This window comes from Mustela nivalis (assembly GCF_964662115.1).
Source record: "Mustela nivalis genome assembly, chromosome: 13".
In the NCBI taxonomy this organism is placed as follows: Eukaryota; Metazoa; Chordata; class Mammalia; order Carnivora; family Mustelidae; genus Mustela; species Mustela nivalis.
The window spans coordinates 76819328-76846050 of NC_139032.1; the positions used below are offsets into that span (position 1 = coordinate 76819328).

Below are 26723 nucleotides of genomic sequence, written 5' to 3' on the forward strand. Positions count from 1 at the left end.
CAGCCTGTCCTCTCTTCTGTCTCCTTCCTCTTCTTCCTCCTCCTCCTCTTCCTCTCCTACTTCTCCATCTTTGTTTTGGTCTTTGTTTGTTTGAAACAAGGAATCATCTCGATGCAAGACCAATTGCTATTTTAAGTCACTACTAAATCTTTCCAAGCTAACTGAGCATCTTCTTTTCTGGTCAAATTCTAAAAGGTACACGGTATTTCAGGGATATGCCACTCAGTGTCTGTTATAGCCAAAGGTTGACATTTTAGAAGGGATCTCTGAAGAAGTTTTATCATTCTTCCAAGTTTTCTTCTGAAACTCTCTAGCAGACGTTCCTAATGCCCTGAGGGGAAAAAAAGCTTTAAAACACAGCTGATGATGAATAGTGCTAGAGCGGCAGAGGAGGTTTCGAGAAAAAGGAGCCCACCAGATTCACTGAAAAAGAGCTTTGACTCGTTAGCAAAGCAGGAATAAGTCACCCAGATCCTTTTTACCAGCTACTCTCAAAAATCTACCTCTTACTGAAAATCAAGGTCATGGAAAAATTTATACAAGATGAACCAAGGAGTATTTGGGTGGCTCAGGAGGTTAAGCATCCGACTCTTGATTTCGGCTCAGGTCATGCTTTCAGGGTTGTGAGATAGTCTCACCCTGAGCTCTGCACTGGGCATGGAACTTGCTCAAGATTCTCTCTCTCCTTCCACTGACCTTCCCCCTCTTCAAAAAAAAAAAAAAAAAAAAGATGAACCAAGTAGTCATGGAGGTCTCCAAAGTCACCTCCAAAATCACCTAAAGTGATATCTGGAATCACATCAGACAAGGGCAGGTGCATGGAGGCCCTGACATTAGAGGTTGGGGAGAGCTGCCCCCTGCAAGGCTCTGCTCACGTCTTCTCACCTTTGCCCTAAGCACCCTGCTGGGATGCCTGGCTCCGACCAGAGGCCGTGAGCTCTGTGTGGCACATGGGGCCATGATGGTCACAAGGGGCTTGGGCTGGTTTCCCTGGTCAGGGTGAGCAGACAGTGCTCCGGCACCACAGAGAGGACCCAAGGTTGTGAAAGCTGACAAAGAGAGAGACTGAATGAGAGGGACAGAGAAAAAGACAGACAGATACACCCAGCCGGGTAGAAAGACAGAAGAAAAGAGACATCAGGAGTAAAGAGAAAAAAAGAAGGAAAGACGAGGAAGAAACAAGGAGGACAGAGAGAAGGGATGGAACAGATCAAAAGAAAGCGAGAAGGAAGAGGAACCAGGAGGAAAGAGAAGAACAAGGCAGGCAAGTTGGGGGAGGGGAAGAGAGAGGAGAGTCCTGTCCTGGCTTCCACACTCACCCCATCCATTACTGGACAGGGTTTTCAGGAAGAAGTGTTTCAGAAGAAATACTTATAAATCCTCCGTGAAACAGCCGTGGAAGCTCAAACCTGTGTGTGCATGTCAGGCAGCTCCGTGTGCCCCAGACACCAGGGAATGAGAGCGCCGGGGCTCCTCTTCCTAAGACCTCCACTGTCCTGTCCGGTGGGTCTCACCTGGTGCAGGTGGCCAGAAAGGGAGGGCGTAGCTGAGAAATGACCCATCAGAGACCTGGAACTCTTACCAGTGAGTGTCATTAGTGGAGGAAAGTTAGAACCCCAGACTAGATGTACCAGACTTGGCAAATGAAAGTTCACGAAGCAACAGTTCTATTCGCAAACCTTGATGCGTTTTTAAATAAGTGGCTATGAATTTCCTTCTTAAAATTAGAGCTCTCGGAGATTAGTGATTATACAGTCTTGCCCGAAGGCCAGTTCTACTAACATTTATTAACCCCGCTTCACCGAAGAGGTCCCATACTAGCAACAGGGTACAGAAAGATGGGACTCGACCCGCCCCTGTCAAGAGTCTCCTAAGCAGCGCGAACAGAATTTTCTGCAATGGTGGACAAGTTGCATTATCTGTGTTCAGCATAGCAGCCACTAGCCCCATGTAGCTTTATTTAAATTTAATTTAATTAAAACTAAGTACAATTTAAAATTCAGTCCCTCGGGGTGCCTGGGTGGCTCAATGGTTTAAGCCTCTGCCTTCAGCCCAGGTCATGATCTCAGGGTCTTGGGATCAAGCCCTGTATCTGGCTCTCCGCTCAGCGGGGAGCTTCCTGTGCGCTCTCTCTCTCTCTCTCTCTCTCTCTCTCTCTCTGTCTGCCTCTCTGCCTACTTGTGATATCTGTCTGTCAAATAAATAAATAAAAATCTTAAAATTCAGTCCCTCAGTCATCACTGGGTGAGACTATGGGGGTCTGGAGGGTGGAAAGAGGTGAGACATGGACATGTATATATATATTTAACATAAGGGAAGTTGTCTAAGGGATAGGTATTGTGCTTCCTGAACAAAGGCATTCAAATGTGAATTAGGGGTGGAGGGAAAGAGGAAGAAGCAGTAAGAATGGAAGTTTCCAAAGAGAAAGTAGCTTATCAAACAGAGTTCTACCAACAGACATGGAGAGGAACAAGGCCATCAGGACAGAGGATAAAGTATGAGGCCAGGCACAGAAACGCAGTAGAGCTTGTTTTCTGGGAGCTGATACATCAGCAGAGAAGTAGTAAGAGAGAAGGAAAATATAGGTGGGTTCAGTCTTCAGGTGGAAGTTTCAGACGCCCAAGAGTTGACTGTTAATGCTGTGGGGGAGGGGTAGGTCACTGAGGATTCTAAGCAAGGGAGAAATGACCTCTGGGAATGATCCTTCAGACAGTGTATCTGTTCAAAGGAAGAACTGGAGCAGTCAATCAAGAAAATGGAGGAGAGGAGCGCCTGGGTGGCTCCGTGTGTTAAGCATCTGCCTTTGGCTCAGGTCGTGATCTCAGGGTCCTGGGACGGAGCCCCGCATCGGGCTCCCTGCTCAGTGGGGAGTCTCCCTGTCCCTCTGCCACCCTCTTGCTCACTCTCAAATAAATATATAAAAATCTCAAAAAGAAGAGAAAATAAAGTAGAAGAGAGATGATATACGAATAAGAACGGTAAAGGAGACCAGGTAGGAATGGCCGCTACTGGATTATACGATGAAGGGCTGTCTGGGAACCTTACTCTGCCCCAAATAAGGATGGCACATGCAAGTCTACCTATAATTGTGGCACGCGGATCCCTGAAGTCATTTCATGAGCCGATGTCTTGGCAGAGGAAGAACCGTCCAAGGAAAGTGATCTTTTCTACAACCACTTGGCAGTCCATTAACCTATCCTGCAGGATCCCAGACCCCAGCACCACCACTGTCTCCTCATAAGTCACCAGGGGCTTATCATCCAATGGGAGCTGGACAGGGAAAAAAAAAAAAAAAGAGCAAAGAAAAGAGAAAAACGAGATGGAGAGAAGAGGTATTTAAAAAACATGTGCTGGGGAAGTCACAACAAATTCCCATCCATTCCTGCTGGAGATTTATGGAGCGAGACATCCCCAAAATGGGTTTTGAATTATACTCTGCACCTCATAAAGCACGGGAACTCTTGGCAGCCTGCTCACACGCACTGCCCTGTCATTACCTGCCCAATCCTCCCAGCAGGAAGGCTTGCTGGGACACCCAGAGCTGCGCAGGCACCCCAATGGAGTGCCCAATGGCAAGAGGCCACGAGGCAGGGTGCACTGAGGTCTATTTTCAGACGCAGCCGCAGGCTTTTGACATCAAGCAAGGTGCTGGCTTTCTGTGGGCCTTGGTATCCAGTGTGCTGTCAGAGGCTGGTCTGAGGGCGTGAGTGTTCGAGACTTGGATGACCTGGAGAGCTGGAATGTGGACGGACAGAGAGACAGAGCCGCCGTACAGCTGTGCGTGTGCTCAGGAGAGGCTGGGCAGTGCGAGCAAAGAGGACTCGCTGTAATTCCTTCATAAGGGGATGGAGACGACCAGGTGTCCTGTGGCCACAGATGGAAAAAGACAATCTTTGATGAAGTTTATTTACTTTTTTAAAAATCAGGTCAAGAGGGGGGTCTGGGTGGCTCAGCTGATTAAGTGTCTGATGCTTGATTTCAGCTCAGGTCATGATCTCAGGGTCATGGGATCGGGCCCCGTGGCGGGCTCTGCGCTCAGCATGGAGTCTGCTTATCCTTCTTCCTCCGTTGCTCCCCCATTTTCTCCTGCACGCTCTCTCTTTCTCAAATAAATAATAAATAAAATCTTTAGGGTATTCTTTTTTTTAAATATCGGGCAAAGAAATATACTTGGGATGGCATTTGGGAAGTCAACATGATTGGGAACAGAAGTGCAGCATTAGCTTGTCCTGGGCTAGATCAGTTCAGCATCTAAACCAGTTTCCTCATCTGCGAAATGAAAACCATGTGCGGTGTCAGCCACAGGAATGCAATGTAGAACACAGGAAATACAGCGAATAATATTGTACTAACTTTGTATAGCGACAGATGGTAACTAGATCGATCGAGGTCATCGCTTCCTCATGTATAAAAATACTGACTCACTATGTTGTATACCTAAAACTAATATAATGTTGTATATGTCAATTATACACAATTTTTAAAAGGCCACCCAAAAGGAAAAGGACATTAGGAACAAATGCTATGGAGTCCCGGGAGGGGCCATGAACTAACTCCAAGAGTCCAGTGATCTGTGTTCCTGACTCATCTCTGGGATTCAGTTCTCCCACTTTATTTTTCTAATTATTTTTTCCAGCTCTATTGAGATATAATTGATAAATAACACTGTGTCCATTACAGTGTTGACTTGATACACTCACATACCACAAAATAATCACCATCCCAGCATTTGCTAACACCTCCATCACATCCTATCATTACCATTTTGTTTTCGTAGTAAGGACATTTCGGTTGGGCTCTCTTTGCAACTTTCAAGTATATATTACATCACCCTTAACTATAATCAACATGCTACACACTGGATTCCTACAACTTATTCACCTCGTAACTGGACGCACGTAACTCTTTGGCCAACATCGCTCCCCTTCCCCCACACCCCAGTAGCCACCATTCTAGTCTCTGTGTCTATGCGTTTGTCCTTGTTGGAGTCTACATGTGAATGACACCATGCGGTATCTGTCTTTCTCTGTCTGATTTACTTCACCCAGTAGAGTACCCTCAAGATGCATCCAGATTGCACAAGTGACAGACATCCTTATTTCTCATGCCTAAATAATATTCCATTGTATGTATCTACCACATCCTCTCTACCCATTCACCCGCTGACTGACACAGATATGTGTAATGCGTCAGTGAACCTCAAAGTGCATGTACCTCTTGCAGACCGTGTTTTTATTTCCTTTGGGTATATACCCAGAAGTGGAATTGCTGCATGCTATGGTAATTCTGTTTTCAGTTTTTTGAGGAACATCCATACTGCTTTCCATAGTGATGACAATGACTTGTATTTCCAAAAAGAGTGCAAATGGCTTCCCTTTTTCTCTCCTTTACGTCAGAATGCTATCTAAATGTGTAACCCCTAAAATTCTGCGACTTAAACCAGAAACACGCATATTTCAAGAGCTTTCAGCTGGCCTTCTCTCCAGAGACTGGCAGGTTAACCAGTGTTCTCTATCATCTCTGTAAAACATCCTTGAGGTTTACAAGCCCTGAATGCTCACATCAGCCAAGTACTTCCTTTCCAGTATTCTTAGCTCGCTGTTAGTTTTTTTACAGAGGACCAGTGTGTTTCCCAAACCTATGGATGCCTGTTATGTTTTTTGTCATCTGAAAATTTAATGAAATATTATGCAAATTAAAAAATTTATGAGCATCAGAAGGAAGTGGTTTCTGGGAGGGCTAAGTTGCTTTTGCCATAAAAATAAGGAAAGTCACTTAAATATTGCTATTGAGCTAGGTCAGGTGTGACAACTATAAAAATTTAGAAAGGAATCATAAAATTCTACAAGAATTACTTGGCAAGCACCTTCCAGTCCTCAGTCCCCTTTATGAAACCCACATTGGAGACCATATTTGGTGCATTATGAGCAAGGTTTATGCAAGGAAGATGGCACGGGACTTCAATCAGCTGACCCCGACTCAAAGGAGAGTTCTGGAACCTACATCAAATAATTGGCAAACGTATACACATTTACCTATCTTCAGTTAAATAAAATGTTTAAGGTACATTATTGCTTTTTTATGATTTCCTGCTTTAATAGACCTTTTTCTATTAACTGACCAACTGCCAATCCTCATGGCTTCACAGAGGTGGGTTTCGAAAGTAAACAACTCAACCTAACCCCAGGCAACCCTTGCCTGAATAGTTGGGTGTCCCCAATCAAGTGAGAAAAAAGTTTAAGATAGAAGGGAAAGAAATGCTTCATCAGTCGTGTCGAATACAGTGCCAGAAAGAAACAGATACCCGCCCCCACCCCACCCCACCCCCGGCTCCTGTGATGAGTTCCCTTTCTGGCGACTCCCTTCCTCCCTTCCTGGGACCAGTTTCTTCATTTAGTCATTGTCATTGTCATAGTTTCCCTCTCACCTATGTATCTATACATACGTACAATGTGTGTCCGTTGATATATATGTGGATACATGTGTTGTGTATAAATATATAATAGACACACATTTTTTTTAATGTATATATACATAAAAAGTAAAAGAAGAGGACTCCCAGCCTGAGGACTGGAATAAATCTGGAGACAGATTCTAGGGCCTGAGAATGCAGGGAGGAGCTTTGTCAAATTAGCTTGGGCGCCTGGGTGGCTCAGTGGGTTGAGCCTCTGCCTTCTGCTCCGGTTGTGATCTCAGGGTCCTGGGATCGAGGCCCGCATCGGGCTCTCTGCTCAGCAGGGAGCTTGCTTCCTCCTCTCTCTGCCCGCCTCTCTGCCTACTTGTGATCTCTGTCTGTCAAATAAATAACTAAAATCTTTTTTTTTTTTTTAATCAGCTTAATACTCAATATAAGATGGTCAGTGAGCTTTCTCCAATCACGATAGCTCCAAAAAATATTACGGCAAGAACAGTAAATAGCTCCTTTCTAATATATTGGACGTGGGACCCAGAGGATGGTGGTGTGTGATTTATGCAGAGCGCTGTGCTTGTAGAACATTCTTTAAAGGTCTGGAATCTTGCATTCAAGTGAAATGGGGTTGGATGTTGTAGACAAATAAAAGGGGACTGTCTCTTTAGCTTAAGCCCAAAGAGATTCCCTATTTCACTGATTTATCATGGTACCCAATTTGGGAAAAAACAACACCCTAACGAAAAGACCATTTCAATGTTAGTATCCCTGGGCTGCTTGTAAGAAACCTGCAGAGAGATGCTGGACAAGTCACCTCTCTGTGTCACCAACGATGGCTGCTTGGGCACATAGTAATTCCACATTGAACAATGATCCCAGCAAATTCTTTGTCATAATCACTTTTGGGAAATGAGACTGGGTAGGAGGGAGATGTTCACTTTCTCCTTTATAATATTCCTGAATTCTCTGCATTTGTTACAACAAGCTTGTGTTCCCTTTGTTACAATTAAGTCAAAATTCAAAAAGCATGCATTAACTAGCTGCGAGAATTACAGATATGAAAGAGACAAAATGTTTAAGTTAGGAAAGTTAAAGACTAGCAAGAGAGGCAGACCATTCACCCATCACAATATTTCCATGAAAACAAGAACGGCAAGGAATACACCCAGGGCCAGGGAGAGATGTGATCTTGGGTATGCCAGGAGAGGCATGTTGGAAGCACTGAAGGTACATTCGAGCCGGATCTTAAAAGATGGCGAGTAGTAGGGGCATCTGGGTGGCTCAGTTGGTTGAGCATCTGACTTCCGGTTTGGGCTCAGGTCATGATCTCGGGATTGTGGGATGAAGCCTGACACGGGGTATGGAGCCTGCTTGGATTCTCTCTCCCTCTACCACTCCTCTTCCCACACTCCCAGCCTATTTCTCTCTCTCCCTCTCAAAAAGAAAAAGAAAAAAAAAAAAAGATGTGTAGTGGTAACTATGAAGCAGGAAAGGTATTTTTTAAATGCATATATTAGGGGCGCCTGTGTGGCTCTGTGGTTCAAGTGTCTGCCTTTGGCTCAGGTCATGATCCCAGGGTCCTGGGATCCAGTCCCGAATCCGGCTCTCTGCTCAGCAGGGAGCCTGCCTCCTCCTCCTCTCTGCCTGCCTCTCTGCCTTCTTGTGATCTGTCAAATAAACAAATAAAAATCTTTATAAAAAATGCATATATTAGAGGAAATCTGACAATTAAGTGGGCAAAATTTAAATTTTAAATGAATATCTTTGTCTCAGTGGTGGGCTGGATCAATGTGTTCCCAAAGTATGATATGAGAGAAAAATTGGGTGGCTTGTAAATATATACAAATATACATATATTTATTTGGGCATATATGTAACTATATATGTAACTATATATCTATATAGTTACATACTTACTTTTTATGGGCTATCTTCTATTTATAGCAAGTTACTCAGGTGTTCCATTTGTGACAGTGATACAAAGATTCCTTTTAAAAAATAAATAAATGCAGCTAATCCCATTTACTATGTGACCTTGCACAATTGACTTGATCTCTCTGAACTGCCACGTCTTCATCTATAACATGGACACACTAAAAATACCCATGAAAAGGAGGGTTCTTTTTTTCTTTAAATCAAAAAGTGCAAATGTTATGATCCCCATAAACTGAGAACCCCTTGCTTTTCTGGGCCCCCAGGGACTGGGCACACAGCTGGGGATGGAAGGGTCATTGAATAATGACTGAGGGGCTTAGCTCCAGGCAAAGGGAGCTTAAGGTGAACCTTGGGCTTTAGGTGAACTGGTTTTGTCTGGAAAATGCAAATACAATTCATCTCTCTTGCAAACCCAGTTGATAAGAGGCTGAAGGCACTGTATTTGAGGAGTCCTCTGAAGCAGGGATCAAGTACTTGATGAGCAATGTCTGATCACACCTACTTTTCCATTTATTCTTAACTTAATTCAACAAGCATTTCCACCGGACTACTACGGGATGGGCATGGCCCTAGGCACCTGGGATCCCAGTAGTGGATGAGACTAGAGGGTATTTCCTCTTCTGCAGCCCAACCTGCCCCCACTTCTTGAAGGAGAGCTGGCCTGGATAATATTCCTCAATCTTTTCTGAGGCCAGAAGGGGAACTGTCATTTATTCGAGGTCATCTCTCCAGGTAATGACAGACACAGGACTAGAATCAAGGCCTCCCAATCTAGCACAGTTTGGGATTTAACAGACTTGCAAAACTGGTTTTTGTTTTTCCAAGGTTTGCAGCTCTGCCCTTTCTCAACCACCAGCCTTCCCATTTGCTGGCCCTCTTGGGGGAGGGATGGCTTTCTACTCCAGGGCTGGGAACAGGGAACCAGGGGAAAGGGGGGTCCTTCCCTTGAGGCCTCTGCAGCAAGGGGAGGTGCTTCAGTGGGGCCAGGAGAATAAAGTGAAGAGAGAAGAGGAGGCGGGGAGAGAGACAGGGGGAGTCCCGCTATTGGTAGACAACTAATTGGTTACTTTGGGCGGTCAGCTTCTCCAGGCTCTCTCCCTGGGGGAGACTAGAAAGAAAGTAATTGAAGAAGGTTCCCTAACAAATTAGTGTGATACTGGGCTGGAAAATTTGAGTTGCACCTGGATTCGGAGCGGAGGGTTTGATCTTCAGAGGCCCCTAGAAGGGTGCAGAGAGGTAGGGAGGGAAGCAGGGCGGGAGGCTTTGTCCTGCTGCAGCGGCTTTGGGCCTCAGAAACTCCTTCGGGGAGCCCTGCTCTCCCTCCTGGGCCCCTGCTGAGCTGAACGGGCTGAGAGGAACCTTAGGGGTCACAGGGTTCTATCTCATCACATTAGAAATGGGTCGGGGTCCAGGGCGGGGGCAGTCATAATACGGAAGGGACAGAATGACGGACAACCCAGCAAAACTAAGACCAAACCCAGGATTCCTGGTTCTTAGTCCTGACCACCAGATCACGCTTGCCATGAAGTTCCATGAAGTCTTTACTCACGAGACTTCCTTTGAATTGCCCTAAATCCCACCAAGAACAAAGTAAATGGGGAAGGGGCAGGTCCCAGGGGTTAGGGAGCAGGTCTATTTATTTTAGTTTATTTAGCAAAATAAACAAGTGGCAAAACTGTGCCAAGTGGCAGGCACTGCTTGCCATGCACTACTTACTATAGTTCTTGAAATCCTCCTAACAATCTCGCCCATAAGCAACAGAAGACCCTGAGGAGGTGGGAACCCCCGCTAAGGTGTTCACCGACTATTCCCTCACTTGGCCAGAAAATACGCACTCAGCGCCTACTGTATGCACTGTCCGGCACTGCATGGTGTAGGGAGCAAAAGGATGAACGAGGCACATTCACAGGGAGCCATGGCATGAAGACTTTTGAAAATAAATGGGACAGAAGGCTATGAGGGGAGAGTGGACCAGGGTGGTGCTACTTTGGTCAGGGAAGACTTCTTAGAGGAGGTGATACTTCAGTTTCACGAGCAAAGGAGAAAATGGAAGATGAATTCAGAGAAGGCGGCAAACATTTAGGATTTTTCTGGACTCTGGAAAGGAATTAAGATTTTTGTTGTTGTTGTTGTTAAAAAAATGAGAAACAATGAAAGATTTTAAACAGCAAAGAATGAGAAAATCTAACTTGCTTTTTTTGGGGGGGGGGGGGAAGATCACTCCGGTGATGGAAAATACCAAGATTGGCAAACTTTTTCTCTAAAGGGACAGTTAGTAAATAGGTTAAGTGCTGTGGGCCAGATAATCATTGTTGCTACTTCTCAACTCTGCTGTTGTAAAGGCAAAAGCAACCACAGACCATTCGTATGTCCATGATGAGTGTGGCTGTGTTCCCATAAATCCTTATTTATGGATACTGGTGTCTGAATTCCAAGTCATTGCCACATACCACGAAACAATATTTTCCTTTGGATTCTTTTCACCTATTTAGATACATAAACTAACAAATAAACAAATAAATAGGCTCACGGGCTATAAAAAAGAGGGCAGCCAGCTGGGTTTGGCTCGTGTGCCACATACGGGTAGTACAAAGAGAGGAGGGGGACAGAGATGTACCAGGAAGACAGGAGACGGACAGGAGACGGAGACCATAGCCCCCATGAGCAAGAACAGTGGCTTGGATGAAGGTTATGGCAGCAGGAAATTATCAGCAAATCATACTGAGAGTCATTTTAGAAGTAAAACCAGCAGGGATGGCTGGGAGAAAGAATGAGGGGCAACAGAACGGAAATTTCAGGGATGACTCCTTCCCTCGAGTAATCGGCAGAATGGAATTCTGATCTCCCGAGATGGGGAAAATGTCGGAAGAGCAGGTCTGGGGAGCAACTCACATACTGGCAGGGTGACCCCTGACAGAAGACGGAGAAACACAGCGTCTCTGGGGTTTGCCAGATAAAATACAGGATGCCCAGTGAAATTTGAATTTCTGATCATCAGTCGTCTTAAGTACAACTATTTCCCAGTACTGCGTGGGGCCTAATTCTACTAAAGCAAGTATTCATTGTCTGAAATTCAAGTTTAACTGGGCACCCTGTATTTTAGGTTTTGCATGTATTTTTATTCACAAAGTATGCAACCCAAGGGGGGGGGGGAGCATTTGCAGCGGGGGGGTGGGTGGGTAGGAGGGGGATCTTTAAGCCTTGGAAGAGAGAGAGATTACTCAGAGGGGGTAAGAGTGGAGTTACAGCAAGGAGTTGGCCAGGTGAATCGGGGACAAGAAAAGCACTTTAAGCGGAGAGAACAGCGTTTCCATTCCAGGGTCAAGTGAGGGGAATGTTCCCGGCACCCTCAAAGCTGTCCATGAGACGAGAGCATCAAATGTCATGAGGAATGTCAGGAGATGAGGCTCAAAGGTACCCAGGACTCAGGTCCCTGAGGGACATACTAAGGAGTAGGTACCATTGTTAAGGTTTACATTCCCAGGCCCCTCCTGGTGCCTCAGTGAGTCTAGGAGACGGTTCCAAAGTGATTCTAATGAGTCGTTAACTTTAGGGAAAACTGGGCTAAATAATCCGGAACTTTCCGTCCTTCAAATTCCTACACATTCCAAGAGCCTAGGAAGTTGCTGCTGGCTCTGAAACCTCGAGAAGGGTAACCCAAGTCATCAGAGCAAAGGCAGTATGGTGTGAGCGTGCATGCAGCCGCCCTTGGCGACTCCTGAGGGAGCTGTGTCCATCTGCAGGGAAATGGAAGGTCCGGGACGTTCGCACAACCCCCAGCCCGACTCCCAAACAGTCGCTCTGCGTCTGGCACCTGGTTCTCCTTGGGCGCTGTCTCTCAGCTCGGTGCCAAGGAGACCAGCAGTCTCTGTGACTTTCCTTGCCACCCACCCCCCTTCCGTCCTCCACCCACAGTCCCCACTGAAATGATTCCCCCAAACGCAGCTATTACTGTGACTGGAAATCTCTTTACTGCTGATTCTGCTAATGGAAATGTTCCTTCCCTTTTCGGCTGCTTGCAAAGCCACTCGTGACTTTCCTGGGTGCTCGAGAGCAAGCTTTTGTCAGCCAGCCACCACCAGAAGGGAGAGAATTCTGCCCCGATGGCCTCCTCTGACACCCACCCGCCTCAGACTTAGGCTCTGAGAGCCTCTCTGTCCAAGTTGTCCTCAGACGACCCTGGAGCCCCTGGCTTTCCTGGAGTTCCCCCTGCTTCGGGAGAAGGAGCAGGGATCGATGGTCAGTTTCATCCTTTCTTGCCTCCCAGGAGGGAGTCGGGGTGGGGAGGAGAGAGATGTAAGCAAGGCCTGCTGGAGTGGAAGGAGGGAGAAGGGAAAAGCAGTTTGCCTTCATCATTTATCCATACCTCCACCTCCTTCCAAAAAAAAGGATTCCAGGTGGCTAAGAGGCACAGAGTAAAAACCCCCTCCAGATGCTCTGCTCTGATGCTTTGCACACACCAGGTTCATATGAATCAGACTCAGCACAATGCTGGGCGCGGAGGAAACCCTAGTCGAGGGAGGGCTCTGCAAACATAATGTTCACAGCAACCCGGAGACACGATTCTTATCTTGTCCTCACTTTACCAACGAGCAGCGGAATACAGACAACAGCAGCGAAGTAGAGCATCCTGGTCTTGACTGGGGGCTCTAGGTCTCCAGAAGGGGCTCCTGCCCCCTTCCCCTCAGCACGCTGCCTCCCAGTCAGAGGAGCTGGGCTGCAGCCCGGAATTTTGCTGCGCATTAGCTCTGGGACCTTGGAAAATGTACTTCTCTTGGCTAGGTAAACGAGGGAGTTGGGCTGGATCTCAGGGGCTTTATTTCACCCAGTTCTAATATTCTAGGAAAAGGATACACTATTTGGATTTTTACAGCATTCCAATATATCTAAATATCCTATACTATTATATATATCCCGTATGCATAGATAATGTCATGTAACTTCCATTTTCAAGGTGGGAACATGAAACCGACACAGTGTTGGTAAGACGGGCTCGGTGGTGGGACACCTGGGTGGCTCAGCTGGTTAAGGGTCTCTCTTCAGCTCAGGTCAGGATACAAGGGTCCTGGGATTGAGACCTAAATGGGCTGCTGGGCTCCCTGCTCCCTGCTCAGCGGGCAGTCTGCTTCTCTTTCTCACTCTGTCCCTCTCCCCTGCTCCTGCTCTCTCTCTTGCTCATGCTCTCTCAAATAAATAAATAAACAAACAAACAAATAAGGTGCTAGGTAGACAAAACTCATCTTGGAGTAGAGAGGAGGAGTGCCAAGGACGTGCACCTAGTCAACAGGGGGCTATGGGTCTGACAACGGATGCCTGGGCACTTTCTAGAAAGAGAAAATCGAGCCTTTCCACGTGCCTGGAAGGAGTAGACCACAGGTTCCCCTGTAGGACATGATGCCTCGCATAAGAAGAGAACTGGGAGAAGAGGAAAGTGGGAAGGAAGAAGGGAGAGGAGGAAGGGGAGCGGGAGGAGGAAGGAGATGAGAGTCTCAAAGGCACAGAAGTGTAGGTCCGTCCTTGTCGAGTAGTCCAGGATAATGAGTGGCATTTAGAGAAAACCAGACAAGGCCCGGTGCTCTCTTGGCAACGTGGCACAGAGCCGGAGGGCCTGGGGAGATGCTGAGCCGGCTCCTGGCAGCGCTCAGACAAGGTGCTCAGTCCCTCGGGTCTGTGAGGCTGTCCCACCTGCAGTTCCGATAGAGAAACGTCTGCAACATCTTGGTCATGAGAACGGGAAGAGAGAAAAAGTAAGAGAGGTTGTCAAAGAGATGACAACTCAGATGCACGCCTCATCCTGTGCAGGTGGGAGGCGAGAGAGCCCGGGGTTTAGAACTGTGTAATGCTGTGTGGTCTTGGGCATGTTCCTTAACTTCTCTGAGCCTCAGCACTCACCTAAAATATAGGATGAGCCTGGTCTTTCAGCTCTATGGAGAGGATGAACTGAGAGTAGAGCTGTGGCAGCGGGACACCTGGAGCACAGTGAATGTTCAGCAGAACTTCTCACAGCCTGCTTCATGCTGGAATGGTGGTGTCTGCAACACCAGCACCCGTCCCCCCGCAACCCAGCTCTAGGGCCCAGCCGCCCTTCCCCAGGGTGGGAATAAGACACAACAGGACCAGGAGTCAGTAGACTGAGATCTGGTTCCTGCTTCATCACTGCCATGCTACAGGATCTCGCCTTCCCCATCGTCACTTAGAAGGGCTTTGTTTTGATGCTACCCTAGATTATTGGGGGGTCCCCAACCATGGTGCGCCATCTTCCCCAAAACAGTCAATGCCCCTCGGTTGGCCACAATGCAAAGATTCCAATCCCTTATCTGGCTTCCATGATTCTCAAGAGAAGGTCTTCCCTAAACCCAGCACACTTTCCTCCAATCAAACTGACCCCATTCCTCATCCCATCGACACCCCCAGAATTAGAGGGAGCTAGAAGGCACAGGGAAAGGCTACGGGTGCTCGGAAGAGGGAAGATTCTATGGAAGAGGTGGTGTTCTAGCTCGGATGTTAAGACACATGAGCGGAATTCCAACACCTCTCCAGGTCTGCCCAGTGTGGACTCTCCCTGTAGGCCAAGCCACCATTCTCCCTTACCTGAACCGACTCCTTCACACCTGCCTGCTTCCGTCTTTGCTCCTACACAGAGAGGCCTAAGGAAGTCTTTCCAAGCATAAGTTAGATGTTGACACTCTTCTGCTGAAACTCCTGCCTGGATCTCCACCTCACTCACAGCGAAAGCAAAAAGCCCAACGGTGGTCTGTCTGTACGACCCTGGGTGCCTCCCATGTCCTCTCCTGTCCCGTCCTGCCTCCCACCGCTCACTCCACTCTGGAGGCACTGGCCTTCCTGCCAGGCCGTGGGCATTCCAGCTGTGCTCCAGAGCTGTTCTCGGCCTGGAATGTTCTTCTCCTACATATGTGCTTGGCCAACTCCTTCATCACCTGCAAGTCTTGGTTCTACTCCTGCCTTCTCAATAAGCCCCTCTCCCTCCACTCTGCCCAGTACACAAACCCATCTCCTCATTTCCAAAATTTCCCTGGTATTTAATTTCATGTTGTTCATCCTCTCATACTACATAATTTTCTTATTTGTCACGGCCATTGTTATCATCCTCTGCTCACCACCCACCCACCTACTCACTCACTCATTTCTACATACGAGCTCTCTGAATACACGAATCCTCTGTCTTTTGTTCTCTGCCACATCCTTAGCACCTGGAAAAGGGCTTAGCACAGTGTAGGTGCTCAATTAAGGGACCAGTCATTGTTAGGGTCCTCATTTTTATTGCGAGTGGCCGCCAAGGCTCAGATGTGCAACTCCAGTAGGAGGTCAGGAAAGGCTGCAAAGATTAGGTGACATTTACATTCAGTCGTGAGGGCTGCCTGGGCGGCTCAGTCGGTCAAGCATCTGCCTTCGGCTTAAGTCATGATCCCAGGATCCTGGCATCCGTTGGGCTCCCTGCTCAGCAGGAAGTCTGTTTTTCTCTCTCCTTCTGCCCCTGCCCCCTACTCATTCTCTCTCTCTCTCAAATAAATAAATAAAATTTTTAAGAAAAAAATAAAAAAAAAATAAATTCAGTCTTGAAAGGTAAGAAGGAATCTTCCCGGGGGGGGTGGGGGTGGGGTTTTAAGGGACAACGTTAGCAAACAAAAAGGGAGGGTTCTTACAATAGGGTACTCTGGGCAGAGTCTGATCTTGGCCCTTGGACCACAATAAGAAGCTTGAACTTCACACTAGGAACTGGGAGGAACCAGTGTAGTGCTTTAGGAGAGAACAGCCACGATCAGATCTGGGCTTTTAATGAAATCACTCTGTCTGCAAGGGCGGCTGTAGATTAGACAGGATAAGAGTAGAAGCAAACAGTCCATTAGGTTGACTGCTAACATTGAAGTTTAGAGGATGTTGAGGTCTGAGCCTGCCAGGGGCTTTGCCAATGGGGCTGGAGTCATGGTTCCCCTTCAGGAGAAAACCCGGATAGTGTTTATCCAGCGGCAGCCTCATCAGTGTTTGACTCACCAGCTCTGGCGCGCGCTCTCTCTCTCTCTCTCTTGCTATAGTTAATCTTCTGTTGCCACTAGCTGGTCAGTGGGAGAACTTGGGAAAGCAAGAACTCTGTAACCGACGGCTCCCTAGAATCTGCTCCACCTTAAGGTTAAATCCGACTTTCTTGCCTTTCCTGGAAAAGAGCAGGCTTCTTCTGCTCACCTCCAAAGGCAGCTGGAGGAAAAAGCAATGAGGCTTCCTCCTCCCCCAGAATAAAAAACTATCAGCTCCGGTTCTCAGGAGAGATGGGAGTCAACCAGCTGGGTACTTGGGCAGGAGAATAAATTCAGTTTCCCTGGGGTTATTTTTTTCCGTAGATATTTGCGTTGTTTTTTGGGGGGGGGCAGGGGGTGTTTTGGTTTGTTTTGGTTGCAGGGAGAAGAGACAGTGGTACACTTGACGTTCAGCCCAGTTTCAGACACTGAGATGTGTTTAACCCCAGAGCCACCTGTTCGAGGTCCAGGGTAATGGAAAGAAGCACAGAGTGAGACCCAGGATCTCTGGGTTCAAGTTTGAACTGCTGGTCCTCTATGGGAGGACCCCCACATTACCATATAAAATACTGTGTGCTTTCTGAGCATATAAAATACGGTTACCATGTAAAATACGGTGAGCATGTAAAATACTCTGTTACCATATAAAATACTGTGAGGCTGGAAGCCCATCAGCACAGACAGTCATGGTCAAAGTCTTCACTCAGAGAAGTCACTACCACTCCCCATCCTTCTCTCCCTGAAGCGCATGTGTTCGCACCGTCCTGTAGCAGCCAAGGCCAAATTTACAGCAAAGCGAGGAGGTGAGAAGCAGAGACTTTGCTTGCCAGAGGCCATTTCAAACCCGCCAAACTTGCTGTAAATTAAAATTATAGAACGCTCTCACAGCCTGAGGGCCCAGTTCAGGAAAAAAACGCTCAAGTTCTGGGTCACGCCCAAGCCTGCAGAACTGGGCTATCGCAGCGGGTGTCACTGACCCCCAGAAACAGCAAATCTGGCCGGCCTCGAGGGACTCGGAGCCTCTGTAGCGCGGCCCAAAGGCATCCGCCTCTCTCCTTGCCCCACTGCCCTCTCAGGAACTTGGTACTTTCCGAGAGCAGATAATACATCTCTATCTCCCTTGATTTTTAAATATTTTTCTTAAGGTTTGAGCTGGCAAAAGGCCAGGGACGGGTGAGGAAAGGGGGTGGAACGAGGAAGATTGAGATCAGAGTCCGCTGAACACCCCCTCCCCGACTGGGGCTCTTATTCGCAATATCGCCCAAACCCGGACCATCACAGCAGGATGGGACCTCAAAGCCTAAGCGCTATTCAAATACTTCATTTAGTGAATAAGGGACCTGCTGCCCAACGGAGAAAATAAGATATCTATTTTTTTTTAAGCCTAGATTCGTTTGAAGATATCAAATTCTCCCTCTTATCCACCCCACAATCTCTCTTTCTCTCTCTCTGGTACCTACAGGAAACAACACCGGAATTGGTTTTAATGAACATTCTGTGGCCAGAAATCCCTACAGAAGACCCAGATTACTACTAACTATATCTGGGTTTTTCCCCCCTGCCTGTTAATCACTGGCATCAACCTTCAGAATCAAACCAGGAACCAAAAAGGGGACGTAGCCTCCCTGTCTCCCAGGGCTTGGGCTCTGTCTCCAAATGCCTGCCAGTCTGTGCAGTCATGCTGTGCAGTCTCCGCTGGAAGGCCTCCCCCAACACGAATCCTATAATCATTAGGGGTCAGGATGCTGAGGTCTGGACGGCTCCCTGGGAACCATCCCCCTGTGGGGGCTGAACTCCATCCCCCCTAGCATTTAGACCTTCTGAACCAGTCAGAGAAAAGCATGTTCTTCAATCCCTGTTGACATTTGAAGGTAGCTCCTTCCGCTCTTTGTGAACTGTCCTCCGTAGCTAAACTCCCTGCTTCTCTCAACCCTTCTGATTTGGTGCCTGAATCCTCATTCCTTCTGCAGGCTTTTCTCTTCTGGCCTCCATTTTTGTTGGTATTTTAAGGAATCTTTGCAGACCAGATCTACTCATGCAGGTGCATTTAGGCACACTACTGGATAGGCTTTCCTTCTCTACGTGCCCTCCCCCAAATACAGAGCAGACGCCTCAGCTGTGGGATGCCTATGCCAAGCAAGGCAGCTTAGAAAGAAATGTTGACAGTGAGTGCTTACTCCATTTTATCTGTTTTTCCTCCTTTTGCAGAATCAAAGCTGGTGGTAAACAGTCCAGCCTGCCCACTGTGAAGTGCAGGGAGCAGGATGTCATTTCCCTACCTGTGGGCATGAAAGCTAAATCCAGGAGCAGACTCCAGGGCTGCCTGGGGGCAAATGAGGACTGAGTGATGTGCTGGTTCACCTCTGAAGCCCTGTACTGGCTGTTGCTCCTGCGCAAATTCTTTCTTTTGATTCAGTCCTTGGCCCACACCCTGTGTTACCAGCCAAAGAAAGGAGACAGTGAGAAACAAGAGGAGCTAGTCAGAGTAACAGAGTGCATCAGGGCACTTCAAGTTCATAGAATCTCTACACCGAATGATTATTTTAGGGCTTCTCTACCCACTCATATTACAGCACAAAGAACTGAAGCTCTGGGGATAAATGACTTGTTCAAGGTCACAGAGGGCCACAGCTGAGATTTCCAGATCCTAACCAACATGAAGTTCCCAAGCCACATTGGAGTTTCCAACCTCTCCCCCACCCTATCCTTCTAAGGCATCATTTTTTTTTTTCTCCCCTTTCTGGAAGTTTCCCCATCCTTCTCTGAATCTACAGAGATGGGTCCCCTCCCTATTACAAAATATATAATCTCCATCACTCACTGGCACCATGACATAGAATGCCCCCGACATCCCATGAGTCATGGAACTTTGAGCTGGTAGGGTCATCGAAGGTCAAGCCTTACTTTCAAACTCTCATATTTTTTAGCACCCAAGTGTAGCTGAAGAGACCTTAAGAAATGTTCACATTGGGTGGATGACTGGTGTCCTTCTCGCTAGGACCCTGCACCACGCCCTGCATAAATGCAACCATATGTATGCCAATGCATTATTTGCCAATACGCAACTACAAGAGTGTAGATATCTGGTAGAACGGGATTCCAGAGTCAGGTCTGCCATTTCCCCACTGTGTGACCTTGGACTAGGAAACGGACCTCTCTAAAAATGCTTCCTTAATCTGTAAAATGTGGATAACAGAAATGTCCACTTCATACATTTTATGTGAATTAATAATAAAAGTCAAGAGTAAACCTCTTAGCACCTCATTAAATATTTAATAGCCATTTGTTATCCCTTGATCACTTTCAAGGAAATTCACTTTGTCAGTGCCGTTGACTTACAATCAAATTCTAAAGAAGAGGCTCAGACACCGAAACTTGGGGGAAATTTCAGCTTTTGAGGTAAACTTCTATCTACATAAAGCACGCGGGAACATGATGGGAGAGGAGGACTATGGACAGGCTTTATCAGTAATAGAGCCAATAACTCAAACAAGAGACAGAATGGAGGGAGAGGGGGGCCAGGTATGCAAGCGACTTTAGTGACTGGGGATGGTAGGCAACATATGCAAAATAACCTTGAGGTCCCCCAATTAGACCGACAGTAAAATGGGAATTCTTTTATTTGTCGGCTCACCCGCCCCCCCCCCCCCTTTTAATGCCAGGGACAGTTTCCAACCACCAACTCTGGGTCCACAACCCAAAGCATGGCCCGAGGGCTTTGGCAGACACTATCACCCCCTAGTGGTGGTTCCGTACACCCCACTATTGGCAGGATTTGGCATTTACTGACTGCACAGGCAACCTTGGCTCGTGCCATCTCCAAGTCCCTTGAACTGGCCAGGAAGTAGTAAAAGACTCACTCAACACACGGGAGACAAACACTAGTCAAGGCTGTTTAAAAGGTCTGGGGATGAAATGATGGGATGGAGCTACCCCAAGACCTTGGGAAAGATAAGGCCATAAATGACTCTTAGTACTCCCCCACCCCCACCACACACACACACACAAACACCGGCCCTCCTTTGCAACCAGCCTGGCCCTCGCAGAGCTCATTGTGCACTCCATGTTTACGTGCAAACAGTAGAAGACCAACACAAATAAAAAACCCACGTCTCCCTACACAGCTCCTGCTATACTCGGCCATCTGGTGACTACCTCGCTAGCCAAATCCCCGGAGGGAGCGCCTTGAGCTGCCAGTCCAGGGCGCTGGGGGGAGAAGGAGGAGGCGGGACACAATTCCCTACACACTTCCAAAGGGCTAGGAGCTGCCAAGGGGGACAGCAACCCCCCACTCCTCAGCAGGCAGTCCCCAGCCGCCAGGCTCAGCTGCTGTGCGTCAGAGAAGGTGGAAGGCTCCAAGTGGAGGGTGCCAGGGGACTCTCCAGCCCAAACTGGAGCCCCGGGGGATTCAAGACTTGGAACTCCTTACTCAGCTTGCCCCAGCTCCCAGGCACCCTCTCCTTCCTGAAAGGCAAAGTTGAAAAAGGCTGAGATCGCCAGCTTCCGGCTATAGCTAACTGGACCCGATCCTGCACATCCTCGGGGTATTGGAATACTCTGGGGAGTCCTAGCTCCCAAGTCCTGCCATACCCAAGAATGGCCCCCGTTATGCACTTATGTTGAACAGCCGTTCAATAAGATTCCCACTCCTGACCTCTTGGGACACCCTGGAGTAGAGAGATCACGAGGGTGTTAAGTGGAAGGGTGGAATTGGAAGTGGTGACCAAGGGAGCCCTTTGTGGCTCCGGAAGGACCCTTCCCTGCAAGGAGGCGACAGGACTTAGCCCTGAGCCCAAGGTTAGGCTTTCGCCCTAAGGAACCCCATCTCCACCCTCACTCATCCCCTTCCCTTGGAAATGGGCAGGCCCACAGGTGCACGTGGGAAGAGATAGTGGTGTGTGTGTGTGTGTGTGTGTGCGTGTGTGTGGTGGTTGAGAGAGAGAGAGAGAGAGAGAGAGAGAGTGTGTGTGTGTGTGTGTGTATGTCTCTCGCACGCTAGACGCGCCGCCGCGGGAAGTCCCCAGGGAACCTGCAAGGCGCTCTCCCGCCGCGCCTCCCGGAAAGCTCAGCCAGCTCAGGTTACAGCCAGCTGGGAAGAGCCCGGGAGCCAGAAACCCGAGGCACAAACTGCGACAGCGAGAGGGGCCTGGGGCTCCCTCGGATCTCCAGAGGCGGCCAGCGTAAAAGGGAAGGGGGCGACGGTCACAAAAAAGACATGAAAAAAATATTATGGCTCCCAGGAGAGAGGCTTATAGTCTATTGATTAGGCTTTGGGGCTTCTCAGGCAAGCGAAGAGTTAACCTCGGAGGTTCAAGTCGGGATCCCGAAGGCGCTTCACCCGCGAGATGCCGGAGCCGAGCCCGATTCCAAGAAGGCAGGGATCGGGGAAGAAGAGCTCGGAGACTCCGGGCGAGCCCTCCGCGCCTTCCAGGCGCTGTTGTTGGCCAGACTCCGACAACCAATCGCGCCCCGCGCCCCCAAAAGGGGAGGAGAGCGAGCGATCCGCGAGCGCGGGAGAGCTAAGGGGGAACATTTTTGTAAACGCTCTCCGAGATAATTAAGCTATCAATTACCCGGGTGGGAAATCAGCCGCGCTTCGCACAGCTCCTCGCAAGGGCCGACTCCTCCGGGATTGGAGCTGGGAACCAGCAGGCAGCAAGCTGCTGGCGAACTTTCCGATTAACTTTTCCATTTGAGCCCCCACCCTACCCCCACCCCTTCCCGCTTCCCTTCCGTGTTCTCGCCTTTAAGTTATTATTATTAGTCCAGTGACAGAGCTGCGAGACAAACCTGCTCTTCCTGGGAGGGGGACAGAAATGAGATTGCGACGGGGGCGGGGGGGGGCAGAGGATCTAGTAGTGGAGACCTTGGGCTCAGAAGCCCACTCTTCAGAAATCACTCAATTCTCCCCAACCCCATTTCACAGATGGCCAAAACTGAGGCCCAGAGAGGGGAAAGCGACTTGGCCAAGGTCACGCAACCCACACGGAGACCGAGTTTATGCGGGTTGCGTGATGCCACACGAAGCTTCTCCGCTCCGATTCTTCAGGAAATCTGTCGGAAAGAGCGGCGCCTCCAACTCCGAGACGAGAGTGAGGGGGCGGTAACCACGGGCGGCCAGTGACCGTGCCCCGAGCAGCGGCTGGCGGCCAGACCACCCGGGTCCCCAGCGGCAACACACTCAACCCTCTGGGTTTTCCGGCGTCGGGGACGGATCACGGCAGAGCTCAACGCCTGGTCTGAGAAACTGGGGGACAGGTCCCCACTGCGGGAGTGTTGGCACGCCCCCGAGCTCCCGCCAAGCGCTCTTGGGGACCTCCTGCCCGTACTGCTTTCCAACCACCTGTACGCCCTCCGGGCCCCTCGGCTGCCCTCTCCCAACCCCTACCCCGCTCGGGGCAGCCCGGGGTGGGGATCCCCAGGGCGCCCCCACCCGTCCGGCTTCACTTAGGGGCTCCCGGCTCCTTGGGATACCGCGTGTGCCGGCGCCCAACCTTACCCAGGGTGAAGAAGGGCAGCTCCGTGTTGTCCAGGTCGTCTTGCACCGCGATGCGCCCCGGCAGCTCGTTACGCACAAAGAGCAGGAGGCGCGACTCGGCGGCGGTGCCCGCGGAGCCGGCGGAGCCCGAGGACGCGGCGGCGGCGGCGGCGGCTGCTCCGGCCCCGGTCCCGGTCCCAGTCCCGGCCCCGGCCCCGGCCCCGGCTCCGGCCCCGGCGCGGGCGCCGCTCCAGCCGATGTCGCTCTCCCGCAGGGCGGGCAGCGTGGACACCGTGACGGTCTTGAGCCGGCATGGGCTGTCGGGCTCCCGCGAGGCGGCGGCGGCGGCGGTGGCGCCGGCCAGCAGCGGCCGCGGCGGCAGCAGGAACAGGAACAGCAGCAGCAGCGGCGGCGGCGGCGGCGGCGCCGGGTGGAAGCCGAGCCTCAGCCGCCCCCGGAGCCCTGAGCTGGGGCCGGGGCTGCGCCGGGCGCCGGCGGCGGCCATGGCGGGAGGGGCTGCGGTGCTGCGAGCGGCGGCGGCGGCGGTGAAGGAGGAGGAAGAAGAGGAAGCGGCAGCGGCGGCGGACGCCGGAGCGAACCAGGACGCCGGAGCTAAGGAGCCGTGGGAGCCGCTCGCCAGCAGCCCCCAGCTCCCGACTCCGCCTCCCGATCGGCCCTGGACCGCCCCCCCGCGCCGCCTCCCCAGGCCCCGCCGCCCGCCCCCCCCTCCCCGGCTCCCCCCAGCAGACCCCGGGCGTTCCGGAGGCTCCGCCCGGCCTCGTGCAAATCCCAGTGGCCCCCTTTTCTCTCCCAGGATCCCCCGAAGCCACCCTCACAATGTTCTTTAGCCACACCACCCCTCTCCGAATTCTCAAGACTTAAGGAACCCTCGCGCCTCCTTTAATTCCTCCAGGCTCAACCCAGCTCGCCCAGCTTCAGCCCAGCCCTGGTTCAACCCTCCGGCTGCACCTGGGGGCGCGCCTTCGCCCTGCGGGGTTCCAAGCCCCGCCCTCCTGGGGGTAGGGGGCGCCTCTTAATGGCCAAGACTTAACTTTGTCTGCCCACAAGCCCAATGGCAAGTCCTGTACCCTCTTCTCGCCCCTGAAAGAATTCCTTATGATCTCAGAGCCCCCTCTTCACCCATTTCCCCACAACACACATCTTCAATCCCTCCACACACCAGGATCCCACCTCTCTCCCCCACCCAGGCCTCCGCGGTTGCATTAAATCCTTACAGACTGAGGCGTGTCCCATTCCGCCCTCTAGCCCCCCAAGGTTGACTCTGGCCGGGAAGCTCTGGTCCCCGAGCTGCCGCCCTGCAAGCCCGCCCACTCTCGCGCTTGTATTTTGGGTCCCTACTCTGAGCTTGGAGCAGCTCTACTTGGCTGCTTCTGTTCTCTGTGTGAAATTCCTGAAAAGGGTGCGAGGTAGAGACCTACTACTCTGTCTGTTTCTGGCTCCCACGGGCTCCTACACCCTCCGCCCCACCCAGAGGAAGGGTCTCTTCACCAATTCTTTGCCCCAGTCCTTCTCCTAGACTGAAGTTGATCTGTGAACCTAGGCCCCCAGACTATGGCCTTCTTTGGCCTTGGGCTGATCCTGTCCGACCCACTTACCTGGGATTCTCCAGGGAGCCCACCCCTCTGCGGGGACCCAGTGTCCCAGCAGCCCCCTTCTCCAACCCGCTAACCTTTCTTCATCTCTCCTAGTTCTGTTTTTTCATTCATCTCTCCCCTCATTTTATTCCTCCTCGTCTTGACTTTAATCTTATAAACATTTCCTCCCTATCATTTATGACGCATTCCCCATCTCTCTATGTTGCTGGCCCATCTGCACTTTTTGTGGGGTCTCTGGGTGCTAACTTCTCTCTTCTTCGTTTTTTCTTCTTCTGCCTCTTTTCTCCTTTCTGTTTTTAACTCTTCACATGAATTGCCTTTTTCCCATCACATTTTATTTACTGTTTTATGACTTGGATAGAGGCAGAAAAGTGAAGAGAAGGAAAAATCAAACCCTATGTTGTGACCTTGGACTTAATACTAGCATTCCCCAAGTGCTAGGCAAGTATCTATGTTAGCTTTTATACATAACCATAACCCAATGAGATGGGTATTATGATTCCCATTTTTCAGATGAAGAGACTGAGATCAGGAGACTGGGAGATGAAAGAAGTTCCCAAGGTCATATAGCTAATGAGAAAAGAGCTGAGATCTAACTCCAGGTTCCAAAGCCTTGGCTGTTTCTATTAAATCATCCTGTCCTCAGTGACCTTGGAAAAACTCACCTATCGAAGATGTGAAAGGCCCATCTGCATGAGTGCATTTGGGTCTGTTTCAGCTCTGAAGTTTGTAAGGTATGCTTCTCCTGTCTCAGTTTACTAATCTGTGAACCCAAAGGGGGGGGGGCGGGGTGGAATCTGGCCTTTCAAGTCTTCTGATTCTAAATCGTCTCCTGCCTCTCTGATGCCTGCTCCAGTTCATTTACTCCTCCAAAATATGTCGTCCTGCCTCCCTCAGTCTCTCCTTTGTACCCTTACAATCCGCCACTATCCTCTGCAATGGGGCTTTCTGATTCTCTATGCCCCTTTCTTCAAATATGCTGACATAGTCCATTTATAGAAGTGCACACCAGGAAAAAAGGGCTCCCTTATGTAAGGCAGAGTCTGTGCAAGTCCTTCATGGACCTCTGGTACAAAGGCCTGTCGAATGCGACCAACACTTTCATTCATTCATTCACCACCAAATATCCAGGGCTCCTACTAGGCACTATATGGGGATGCAGAAATGGATAAACACAGCGCCGGCCCTGCGAGGGTTTATAATGATGGGGACGTGGGATGAGGGAATGGGATGAACATAGATATATCTCAGATAAAAGGCAGGCAGGCACACACGTGTTTTTAATGAGGTATTTTGAAACTTGTGCTTGGAGAAATCAAAGAAAAGCTTCCCAGAGGAGGTGGCATTGGAGTTGAACCATGAAGGACTAGAAGCTTGGGGGCAGGCATTCCCAGTTAAAGTTGGCGTTTGGCATCCTTTGTGACTGTTTGGCGTCTGAACAAATCCCTTCCCTACGTCACAGGGTGCTTCACTCTCTGAGGCACAGCCTACCTTCCACAAGGAGGCTAAAATTTCCAGGTAGTTTCCACAGCTAGGACTTGGGCACGTGACTCAGAACCCCCCAATCAAATTCTCCCACCCCAGAGGCTGGAACGGAAACTGGAATCAGGCACGCTCCCCTTGAGAACCAAAGAGGCGATACTTGGGTCAGTTACATCCAGATTTTATTGCTAGAAGAAATGGGTTTTCATGGCACTGGCTTGGAGCACAGTGTCTTTGGTGTCAAGAGTATCAACTACCCTGTGTATGCGTGACAGCAACTGCAACAAAGTTTCTCCTGCAGCCAGCTCTGTGCTGTGATTTGAATTGATGCTCTTGACTTCATGGACTCTGCCCAGACCCCATGCCTCCCCTGGAGATTCTAAGTAATCTATTATCACTTTACTGAATTCTGTTTCTGCTTAAATTATCCAGAAGTGGTGTCTGTTGCTTGCAACTAAGACACCTGCCTGAGAACATAGAAATTGGAAACAAATGGAGGGCAGCTAGGGCAGAGCTTATGAAGGGAAAGGGGGGAAGTTCAATGAGGAGGAAAGAGAGTAATTGAAGACAAGACGGAAGAGGCAGGCAAGGAATTTGCTGTTCATTTTGAAGAGGACCAACTCTAGCTAGGAGGTAGTGTCTAATCTGGCATGACCACAGGAAAAGAACTCCCATTTCTGAACACATACTCGACAACTTCAAAACTTTATGTGGTCTCTCTGTGCATGATGGTAACAATCCCTGCCTTCTGGTGGTAGTGGGGCTTCAGG

The 26723-nt window shown here is 49.6% G+C and overlaps 1 protein-coding gene across 3 annotated transcripts in view; it reads right to left on the reverse strand.

The window, feature by feature from the left end:
- The window catches only part of ASTN2 (astrotactin 2), an 855422-nt gene extending 831857 nt beyond the window's left edge, over positions 1–23565 (reverse strand). For 2 of the 3 annotated variants that reach the window (XM_082697136.1, XM_082697135.1), the window contains exon 1: positions 22877–23472. In XM_082697136.1, coding sequence (XP_082553262.1) covers positions 22877–23360 — 484 coding nt within the window. In that variant the 5' untranslated portion in view covers positions 23361–23472. Of the gene's footprint in view, positions 1–22876 lie in introns of all 3 variants that reach the window. The other variant, XM_082697137.1, reaches the window with a different exon arrangement.
- Positions 23566–26723: the final 3158 nt, after the last annotated feature.